The 11,508-nt window shown below is 38.7% G+C and overlaps 2 protein-coding genes and 2 non-coding genes across 5 annotated transcripts; 2 read left to right on the forward strand and 2 right to left on the reverse strand.

The window, feature by feature from the left end:
- Positions 1-45: 45 nt before the first annotated feature.
- On the reverse strand, positions 46-116 carry Trnam-cau. The gene has a single exon. It is a non-coding gene; the product is annotated as a tRNA-Met (tRNA).
- A 192-nt stretch (positions 117-308) lies between these two features.
- Trnar-ucu lies at positions 309-381 on the forward strand. The gene has a single exon. It is a non-coding gene; the product is annotated as a tRNA-Arg (tRNA).
- An 86-nt stretch (positions 382-467) lies between these two features.
- On the reverse strand, positions 468-900 carry LOC108595943 (small integral membrane protein 12-A). The gene is made up of 2 exons (XM_017981228.1): positions 694-900; positions 468-635 (listed from the first exon to the last, which is right to left on the reverse strand). Exons 1-2 carry the CDS (start codon positions 821-823, stop codon positions 499-501), a joined length of 267 nt encoding a protein of 88 aa, XP_017836717.1. The 5' UTR covers positions 824-900; the 3' UTR covers positions 468-498.
- A 172-nt stretch (positions 901-1,072) lies between these two features.
- Positions 1,073-9,498, forward strand: LOC108597249 (F-box/LRR-repeat protein 20). Of its 2 annotated transcripts, none has more exons than XM_017983700.1 (9): positions 1,073-1,391; positions 7,439-7,555; positions 7,612-7,695; positions 7,755-7,849; positions 7,910-8,087; positions 8,158-8,346; positions 8,404-8,697; positions 8,754-8,966; positions 9,029-9,498. In XM_017983700.1, exons 1-9 carry the CDS (start codon positions 1,356-1,358, stop codon positions 9,134-9,136), a joined length of 1,314 nt encoding a protein of 437 aa, XP_017839189.1. In that variant the 5' UTR covers positions 1,073-1,355; the 3' UTR covers positions 9,137-9,498. The 2 variants fall into 2 exon arrangements, with proteins under 2 accessions (XP_017839189.1, XP_017839190.1); XM_017983701.1 differs by lacking the exon at positions 1,073-1,391 and adding an exon at positions 3,173-3,207.
- Positions 9,499-11,508: the final 2,010 nt, after the last annotated feature.

Genomic DNA, 11,508 nt, shown 5'->3' on the forward strand with positions numbered 1-11,508 from the left:
CTTATAAGCTATGTATAAAAGAAAAAAAAAAGCAAAAAAGTTACATGCCCCGGGTGAGGCTCGAACCCACGACCCTGATTATGAGACTTACGCGCTGCCAACTGCGCCACCGAGGCCTTGTGTAATGCGCTGGCCGAAGTGAGATAACAGCTAAGAATAGTTCTAGCTGCATGATTTGCTTTTTCCATGTGTTGGCTACAATGTTAAATTTCATAGACCACTTGCAGGCGCACTGAGCTTTTACTCCAGTATTCTCCAATAAATGCAGAGCTGGCTTATGTACGTATTTGGCAAAGCGTCCTCCACCTGTCCCTTTGGCGCAGAGGATAGCGCGTTGGACTTCTAATCCAAAGGTCGCGGGTTCGATCCCCGCAAGGGATGTAATAACTCATTAAGAGGTTTTTTTTATTTTTCAGTTAATTTATTAATTAAACTATATACATATATATTATATATATATATAACCTATTATATAACACAAATTCCTGTTAGCCATGCTTAAGCTTTTGGCTGTAATGAAGGCGACAGGTTGCGTTGCAGCACCGAACTATTCAAGTGTAACTTCTCCACATTAGCGGCATTCTCAATGAACTTGTCATCAGTAAGTCGATTTGCACGCACCTCTTGTATGGAAGCTACAAACAGATGGTTATTAATAAAATAATTAAGCATTTTGCTAATTTCATAACTCACGGCTGTACGGTGTGTATTTGTCAGATAACATGCTCTCCAGATTGTAGCCAATAAAGCCGACAACTCCTGCAATTGGTAATGTAATATAAACGGCGTTGCGCCTCAAAAGTGCCATTACAATGGGCCACATTTTGGCAAATTATTAATTTCTGTTTATTTTTATTTTTTAGCTAGTCAGAATCAAAACAAATGTGATGTTATTGTATGGAGCCGAAAGATATCACACTTTATATTTATCGAGCATTATGTAATTAATCGACATGCTATCGAGCGAACATGATCTAAAAATGTAACTTGGGTCTAAATATCGAGCAAAGCTGTACAACGAAGAGGGCAATATTTTTCTTTCGTATTGCGCACTCTTCACTCTTAAAGCTTGCATTTGCGTCGAAATAACGCACTTAGAACGTAAACAAATAAATGCTTGACGCGAAAAAAGTTACGTACACAATATTAAGAAAATCAGTTCGCTTGAGCACACCTTAATTTATTATAATGCATAAAGGTATAACGACGCAACAGCAGCGGTGGCAGCAACAACAAAAACAACAGGAAAAACATTGCAAAAGAACAAAGAACTTCAGCGCAGTAACTGTCAATTGGGACACGGATACCAACAACAAGCAGAGTGTTTAGAAAAGCGCAGGATTAAAATTAATAAAATGACCAATTCGGGACGCAGTCACTTTAGAATCGATGTAAGTAGAAATTTCAAATTGTAGACCATTCATACAAACATTTATATAAACAAAATAAACCAAAACACAAACAAAAACAGTAGCTTGTGTGGGAGTACTACAAAACACACACACACACACACATAAGCATACAAATATACACACACAATTACGAGTATATATTTACACTTACATTGGTGTGTAATTTACTTTGTGACTGATCTGTCTGCCTGGCTGACTGAGAATGCAATAATCAAGGCAATAAAATAGCAACAACAAGCAACTTCCTTGCGCTCGATTTATTTGTTGTTCTTTTGTTTGCATGCATATACACCCGCACACACACACACACACACACACTGAATTCAGACGTGCTAACGCTGCTGTAAACTCCAGACAGACCGAGAGACAGTCACTCAAACAAGATTGCCGCCCCACCCCCCACCATTCGCTACTTCGTTGCTGTCTCGCATTCATGTTTCCTTTTTTGATTTTATTTTCCCTTATGCTTAAAGTTGGTTCTTTGTTGGCGCTACAAGCTGTTGCTTTAGCACCTTACCCAAACCCGTAGCCAAGAACCCGAACCCACTCTCCCTGTGCGTCTGTTTGTCTTTTTACACACAAGTTAGGAACGACTTGAGCAAAAGTGCAATAAACTCGTTGACGCCAATGTTCTCCACCATATCCAGCTAACCAAACTCGTAAGGTTTGCTCCATGCCTGCCTGCCAGCTTAATGACCAATGCGGAGAGTCAGTCGGTGCACTGCAGCCCGCGCTCTCCTATATACATACATACATACATTCATAGTAGTTGGCAAACTCTTGCTAATTGTCGTTACAGCAGGGGGCGGCGGGCAAATGACTGATTTTGATTTGCGTTGTATTCTTAAAGCTTAGATAAAGAAAACGTATGTATGCATGCATGTGTATGTGTCTGTGTGTGTGTGTGTAGAAAGTGCTTTGTTTATAAATGTTTTAAAAATTAAAAACGCTAGTGTTCTAGGCCAAGTGAATCTCATAGATTGCACTGCCTAAACTTTTGTTTTGATTTGTTTGCTTTGCAAAAACAGCTGACAGATAGACAGAGAGCGAGAGCAAGTGCAACTGTCTGGCAGCGCTGCAGCTAAAAAGTGAATGCAGATTTACATATGTACAAGGCAAACAAATACACACACATACACATACGTATTGGTAAATGCATTTAGCAGTGGAATTTTAAATTTGATTCCATGTCCGACACATTTGTTTTTGTTTGCCAAATGGCGAGCGCTCTCACTCTCATTGCTGCGCGCTCGCTCACTCAGTCACTCTCTCGCGCTCTCTCAGCAGCAGCAATGGCAATTCAAAAGCAAAAAGCTCTCATTATGTCTTTGCGCTGCCTTTCCGCAGTTGTTGTTGTTATTATTATTATTTTTGTGGGTGCATTGCTCGTTCGCATGTGTGTGTGTGTGTGTGAGTGTGACCCCCACATGCATTTATTTCAGCTTCAGCTGTTAGTTCGCTCAGTTTAGTTATTCTGGCTGCGCTGCGCTCTGTTGTTATCGATGTCGCAGTGTCTGTCGCGTCGCCATCGCATTCGTCGTTTTCATTGTCTCGCGTGTCTGCATTTACACTGGTTGTGCGTTTTCTTTACGGTTTTTCCAGCAACGCGCAGCAACAATCGAAAAATAAATTTTGCTGAAAATCTATATTTGAAAGTGGTGCGCGGTGTGGGCGTTCATTATAATAAAAACAAGCAACCAACGAAAGCAAAAAAAGAAGAAAGACTTTGTTGGCAACAACAATAAGCAAAACAAATAAGAAAACGTTAGCGCAACTTGCTAAACATAAACAAATGGTACGCGCATTTTATTTATTAATGCACAATAAACTTTTCAAACTAGCATTTAGCGTTAACTAACAGTGTGTGCTTGTGTGCGCTTCAGCTTGTGTGTGTGTTTGTGTGTGTGTGTTTAGTTATTGCACATTCTGCTTTGTTGCAGCGCAGTAGGAAACTATGCTTTGGCTTGGGTGTCGTCAGCTGTTTTTGCGCTTTAACGCTTTATCTGTTTTGCACTTAAAAAAAGCGTTAAGCCATTGTTGTGCTCTTGGTGCTTCTTCGTGTGTGTGTGTGTGTGTGTGTCTATTTTGATAAGAATATTTTTAGCTTTATGTTTTTATTGCACTCGCATAATATTATACGCAGTTACATACATATGAAGAAAATGTGCATACATATATACAAAATGCATACAGCTGACCCACTTTCGAGTTGACCTTGTGGCCCCTTCGATGCTACATGTGCTATCGCTTATGTACAAAAGTATTTTATACATATATGTACATAAAGTACATAGAAATTAAGACTGCTGCTGCATATCACAGCAGCAACAGCGATTACAAAGTTGACAAAGTCTTGTGGCCAGCTGATTTGAGCTTCGAGGCCCAGTTGGCCATGGCTTACATAAACCTGGGCTTTTAATACATATGTATATAGAGCCCTGATCCATGTAATACACACAGGCACACACACACACATGCATGTTATAATTCCTTATTAGTTATTACTCGTAACGAGGTCATGCTCTTAGCATTTATACGTCATTCAAAATGTGTCTATATAATTTATATGCCAATACTGTAAATTTTTAATTTTTGTTTACTTTTTGAGGTGTACCCACACACACACACACACACACACACACACACACACACATGCAACAACACGCGCCTCTGTCTCTTTCTCTTCTTGCTCTTTGTACTTAGCTTGTATTTTTATTATAATTTTCTATGCATGCTATGCTCAGCTGTTCTCAAAGCTTTTTTTGTTGTTGTTGCTGTATCTCTCAGTGCTTTTTATCAGTTAGAAGCAGCAGCAGCAGCAGCATTGTCATCGGGTCATCAGCGGGAGCTGTTAATGTGTACAGAATCACGTACTTGGGAACGCATTTACGTATACGGAACGTACTGCACGATACAAATTTAAATGCAAATCATTTCCATGCTAAATTTGTGTATATGCGAGGGTCGCTACAAAAGTTATAGATTGCTGCGTAGTTGTAAATAAACAAAAAGGGAAATAAAATAAACTTCATAGAGCTACTTAAGCAACTAACTGAAACTATTGTCTTAGCTTTTTAAAGTGAACTTAACTGTAATCAGCAGTGCGAAAATGCATTAATTTTAAAATTTTGGGCAAAGCTTTGTTTTGAACGTTTAACTTTTCGGTTCTATATTAAAGAGTATTTAAACAGGATTTGTCATTTGTTCAAATCGTTTTGAAATTGCGCCAATAATTTTATAACTAACATGCAGAAAAGTTTAAAGAACATCACGAGTTTCTCTCTGGGTCTAGGTAAATGTTTTATCTTTAATATCATTTTGTATAACTTATTATTAAAAAACAAGCTTTGAACAAAATCAATGGACGAATTAGTATTATTATTCAAACATTTATTATATGTATATTGGTTCTAATTTTTTTAACCACTTCGGATTATGTTTACATATGCTACAGCTAGTTTCATTTAATTCTAAAAACGCCCTCGTTATATTCACTGCAAATCTGAATGATCGCATCACTTCACATCTTATTGTGCCAAATTCAAATTGTGCACCCAATAAAGCGAAATGAATTGAAGCTGATGCGTTAGAATTCAATTTAAAATCTTCTATGTTAGTAGGCTACATACAATTGCACTAGAAACGAATTAAGCACAAGTGTCTAGTCTTAAGTCATGTATAATACTTTTTAGCATTAACGGTCTGCATATCATAAATAATTAAATATTATGGTAAAATGATGAAATCAACTTGGTACGAATTGAGTAAATGAAATGCAATGCAAAATATATTGAATTTAATTATTTTTATTTGGAATACTGAAGGCCAGCAAGCATTATAATTATAGTTTATTTTCGAACTTATTATAAATCTATAATTATTTTAGAGCGACAAGCGCTGTAGCTCGCTCTGGTTATATCCAGTTCTTCGGCCGCTCTTGAAGATCTATTCAATCAACTCTTATTTTTATTACTATTACTTTTATTATTGTGGTTGTATTTGATCGCTTTCAGTCAAATTCGCAACACGTTCGATTGCCTTTTTCAATTGCTTTTGATGAATTTTCATTTAAGCTGAATGCCATATACAATATTTTAAATATAAGAAGGGAATAGGGGGAGATATATTTATACACACACACACACACACATGCATGACATGTATGAATGTGCGTTGGGGTTGTGGTTGGGGGTTGGTGAGTATATGATAAACAAGAGCCCATGAGCCCACATGAGAGACATGGTCATTGACTGATCGTTCAGTCTGAGTTGAACGCGAGCTGGACGCGCACATTTGAATTGCGAGCACAATAAACACGCACACAGGCAGCCAAATACAAAAAGTCACACAGATATACAATACATATACAATTACATACATTGCATTGTGGTTGGCATTGTGGGGAAGAAGATATGAAGACATTATTATATGTATACTGTAATAATAATTGTTGTTCTATTTCTCACGTGCGCGCTACGTAAAGCAAAAACAACAAAACGAACAGCAAAAGCAAAAATATTAAAATAACCGCGTATTTCGGCATAGTTCCTGGTGCATAAGCAATGCGAATAAAGCAGCAGCAGCAGCAAGAAGAGCAAAAAGATAAAAAGATAAAAGCTAGCGACTGCGATTAGCAAATGCAGCGAGCAGCAGCAACAGCAGCAGCAACAGCAGCAGCAACAGAACGTGAGAGCGAGAGAGCGGTAGACAAATTAATGGTCACTGCTTGTTCTTATTAAGTGACAGCAACTGGCCAAAAGAAGCAGCAGCAGCAGCAAGAAGAGAGCGACGAACGCACATCAAAAGACGCAATTTGTGAATAATTTAATCGTACATTCACTCGCTAAAGCCAAAGCACTGCTTGAGCTTTCGAGTAAGAGAGCGCAAGAGAGCGCACGCATAAAAGAGAGCGTGTCTGTGTGTGTAACTGAACGCAGTAGCAGCAGCAGCTTTTTCTTTACTCCCACTCCGTATACTAAAGCTTCTCAATGTTTGCGCGCGGCAGCAGCAGCAGCGTTGCGCCTAATGGCAGCAGCAGCGTTGCGCCTAATGGCAGCAGCGGCGGCGGCAGCGGCGACGGCAGCGTTAGCGTTAGTGGCGCTGGCAGCATTGAACTCTTGTGCCCGCCCAGCGGCAGCAGCAGCTTCAGCAACAATGGCAGCAGCAGCAACACCACAGCCACCAGTAGCACAAGCGTCAGCGTCAGTGCGTCGACGCCAGCGTCCACTGATAGTGGCAACGAGAGCAACAACAATGAGCTTGCCAATTCCAATCAGAGCTTACAACTGCCTAACAACAGCAACTGCAACAATAACAACAACAACAACAACAATACTGTTGCAAACAATAACAACAACAACAACAATCATAGCAACGTTGGCAATGGCACAAATTTAATCAGCGGCATATGCAGCACTCTCTGGCGCACAGCAACATTCTCAGTGTCCAGCAACGGCATTGCCTCCACGCAATCCTCCAACTCCGAGGAGGAGGAGGAGGAGGTCTGCATCTTGCCGCAGCAGCAGGAGCAGTCTCAGCCGCCGCAGCAGCAGCACCAGCAAAGCCAAACCGAAACCCAAGAGCTGCAGCTGGAGCTGGATGATGATGATGAGCCCGTAAGAACAAACACACAAAGCAAAAACCAATCAACTGTATACAAAACAAAATTCGCTTTGATTTTCGTTATACTCCACCAGCGGTCATTCATCAAGGCCAAAAACATTGTACATTGATCCCCCCGTCTTGCTCTTTTCTCTTACTATCTCTCACTCTCTCTTTCTCTTACTCTCTTTTCAAGCGACGCTCCATTGTTCATCAATTAGTTTGTTACTTTTCAGAAACTTTATTAAATTGTTATTTCGTTTTTTTTTTTTTGGGGGGGACAGACTCCCAATCGCAGTTAATTGTTTTGTTTTCAGCAGCAAACATACATAGACATGTTATATACATTTCAATCGCAGCCTAATTTGGACATATCTCAAATCTATATTTGTAGTTTCATTGAATTTTTTGCACTTTTTTTACAGCAAACATTCCTAGGCGCCACCGAACTGGACGATGAGCTAATCAAACAACTGCCAAAGGAGGTGCTCCTGCGTGTCTTTTCCTATCTGGATGTCGTCTCGCTATGCCGCTGTGCACAGGTAAACACACACACACACGCACACACAAACTATATACATGTGAATCATTTTTTCAGGTGTGCAAATATTGGAATGTGCTCGCCCTCGACGGCTCCAGCTGGCAGAAAATCAATTTGTTTGATTTTCAGCGTGATATTGAGGTGATTACTAATAATTTATTGCATTTTTTTATAATAACTGTTTGCTTATGTATATGTAGGGGCCGGTGATTGAGAATATATCGCAACGATGTGGCGGATTTCTCAAATCATTATCGCTGCGTGGTTGTCAATCGGTGGGGGATCAATCCATCAAGTATGTGCTGTTGCGCTTAAAACTAGGCAACACTATTTTCATATAATATATTTCCCAAAGGACTCTAGCAAATCACTGCCACAACATCGAAACCTTGGATCTATCGGAGTGCAAGAAGATTACGGATCTTTCAGTCACAGATATAAGCAGATATTGTAACAAGCTAACAGCCATCAATCTGGACTCTTGCTCCAACATCACAGACAATAGCCTCAAATATATATCAGACGGCTGCCCAGTGCGTACTCACGACACACACACACACACATAAATATAGTATTTAATTGATATTTTCGCTTTTGTTTTAGAATCTCTTTGAGATAAATGTATCGTGGTGTCATCTTATATCTGAGAATGGCATCGAGGCGTTGGCGCGCGGCTGCGTAAAGCTGCGCAAGTTCAGTAGCAAAGGTTGTAAACAGATTAACGACAATGCCATAACGTGCCTGGCCAAATACTGTCCTGATCTAATGGTGCTAAATCTACACAGCTGCGAGGTTAGTTCAACTGTTTATTATATTTGCCAATTGATTTATTGATTACTGTCATTGCAGACTATCAGCGACTCGTCCATACGCCAGATGGCTGCTAGCTGCCATAAGCTGCAAAAGCTGTGCGTGTCCAAGTGTGTGGAACTTACAGATCTCTCATTGATGGCGCTATCACAGCATACCCAACAGCTCAATACACTGGAAGTGTCCGGTTGTCGCAATTTTACAGATATTGGCTTTCAGGCGCTGGGACGCAATTGCAAATATCTGGAGCGCATGGATCTGGAGGAATGCAGCCAGATAACAGATTTAGCATTGGCCTATTTGGCCACTGGCTGTCCCAGTCTAGAGAAACTGGTACGAATTGCTTAGCAGCCAATTTACAATTTAATTTATACATTTTTATTGCACAGACTTTATCGCATTGTGAGCTCATCACGGACGATGGCATACGTCATCTAACTACAGGCAGCTGTGCAGCGGAGAGCTTGTCTGTGCTGGAACTAGACAACTGTCCATTGATCACGGATCGCACGCTGGAGCATTTAGTGTCGTGCCACAATCTGGAGCGTATTGAGCTATTCGACTGCCAGCTCATCTCACGCGCAGCTATTCGCAAACTAAAGGCATGTTCATTTATAATTTAAACAATTGTTTGGTATATTTAATTATTGCGCTTTGTTTACAGAATCATCTACCAAATATTAAGGTGCATGCCTATTTTGCGCCTGTGACCCCCCCAGCGGTGACCACTGGACACCGGCCAAGATATTGTCGCTGTTGTGAGATTCTCTGAGATACGGCCATTGGGTTTGCCAGAAAGATACTGCGCAAATCCGCGACCGACTGATGTTGGTTTACCTGCGTCGTTATAATGATCGTGCTCGCTTGCATGATGGCTATAACGATGCTCTACATTCTGGGCATACTCGAACTCGAATTCGAAATTCGCTGAACTCTTTCCCAGGCAAATCCACACACAACTACACACACACACTACACACACACACATAAATATTACTGTGTATAACTAAAGCAAGATTCTAATATCGATATGTAAGCGAAACGAAACGATGAAAATTGATAATTTAGTATTTAGCTTGTAAGAGTTTTTAAAACTCTTCAAATTTCAATATGTAAAAAATGTGATTATTTTATTTTGTTAACATGCTAAGTATGTTATGTTTACACTAGACAACTCTATAATTTAATTATATATATTTTTTCTGTGTATTATGTATAAGTATAAGCTATTTGTTTTGTTTTGTGTTTCTTCAACTAAATCTTATATCACATTCTGCTCTATTGTATAAATGCATAAACAATTGATTTTAATTAGCAGCAAGAAATATTTATATATATAAATATGTATAAACTATGTAACAGAGATTTTAAACAAGTCTAAATATGTCGATAGAACCACTAAGAGTTCACCTACCCATACACACACACACACACACACACACACCAACACATACAAACTTTATAAAAAAAAAGAAGAAGTAAGAAAACGCTCAGCCAGTGTTATAAGCATGTAACACCCACACACAAACACAATCCAACTATTTTTAAAAAGTGAAGTGCAAGTCTAGTGCCAGCTGAAACAAACAAATTATAAGCATATAAATATACCTAATTATAAATTCACATAACTATAAAGTTAAGCGTATTTATGTATCTTAATACAGAGCAAACAAACGATAATGAAGATATGTCTTTTACACAAACAAACAAAATAACTAGAAGGATCAGCGTTTCTAAAACACAAACTCTCATATACAATGAATAAAGCTATACACATATGAAAATAATATATGTATGTATATGTCTACACCCACACATACACACACACACACACATATATATATATTATATTTAGGTGTCTATTGTAAATGTAAATGTATGCGATCGAGTTAAAATGCGTTCACTGCACAATTTAATTTAAAGAAAAAATTAATACTTTGCTCTTATCTCTTGTGTTGATTCCCAACTAACGGTTTCCCCTATATATATAAAAGAAAAATTTACTTGTACTAAAACTAGTCTCCCCCGTAGCTACTGTATTTAACTTAATCGTAGCATTTTTAAATTTAAATAGCTTTTTGTTAAAAACTATAGCTAGTAGCTATTGGCTACAAACTTAGATATATATGTACGTGTGTATTTTTTTTAACAAACAATTGATTTGTTTAGATTTATGAAATTAAAAGCCTATAAATTATTAAATAGAATATAAGAAGTAAAATACAACATCAATGGTATTAATTTACAATATACAAAATGCTGAACGTCTTCACAACTTATTGGGGTTGGGCTCAATTCAAATTCAAAAAAGCGCGCTTTGCGGACCGATTGCGCAAAAAAAAAATAGAGCAGCATTGTGTACTATCGATATTTTTGGCATGAACTAGCTCGCTCCGTTTTGTCAGATGTTTGCAATATAAGCTTGAAATGAGTTTCTCAGAATACAATAAAATTTTAAAAAACATAAGAGGAAATGTATTTTCACTAAGTAAAATCGCTAATATTAGTAAATCATTTAATATTTATATAAGAATATTTTTTAAATTTTGGTAGCTCAGTTCGTTTGAACAGCTTCATTCTGAACAACGCCTTTCGATTACATTGTTATTGTTCGCTTAATTTGTATATCGACATCCAGCTAGCATCTCTAAAGTGTTACTCGCGTAATAATAAACAATTATGAGCGGATTATAAACTATTTGCCGTTTTCAGTAGTAGTTAGAGTGTGTGTGTGCCGCGCAATTATGCTAAGCTCAACAGCTGCAGCAGCAGGCGCTTCAAACGTCAGTGAAAGTGTTTTCGTAACTGCTAACGTTAACGTCCACAGCAGCCGCAACTGCAGCAACGATCAATTTCCCCAAATAAAGACAAAGACAACAATAAAGTGAGCGCGGCGGTTGTTGGCGAATAGAAGGAGAGGGAAAGAGAACGGTGGGCAGCATAAGCTCGGGCGCCTAACATTTGGCATTTTTTGTTGCTTTTAATTAATTAATTAATGTTTTTTGGGGTTTCCGCTTTGCTTGCCAATAAACTTGCAGTGCTGCTTGCGTATACAGTTAGCATACACACACACACACACACGTTAAAATGTGTGCATGTGGGCTGTAATAAGTTCAAGGAAAGCAGAAAGCAACTAGCGACCAA

The sequence above is a fragment of the Drosophila busckii genome, chromosome 2R (assembly GCF_011750605.1).
Source record: "Drosophila busckii strain San Diego stock center, stock number 13000-0081.31 chromosome 2R, ASM1175060v1, whole genome shotgun sequence".
Taxonomy (NCBI): domain Eukaryota; kingdom Metazoa; phylum Arthropoda; class Insecta; order Diptera; family Drosophilidae; genus Drosophila; species Drosophila busckii.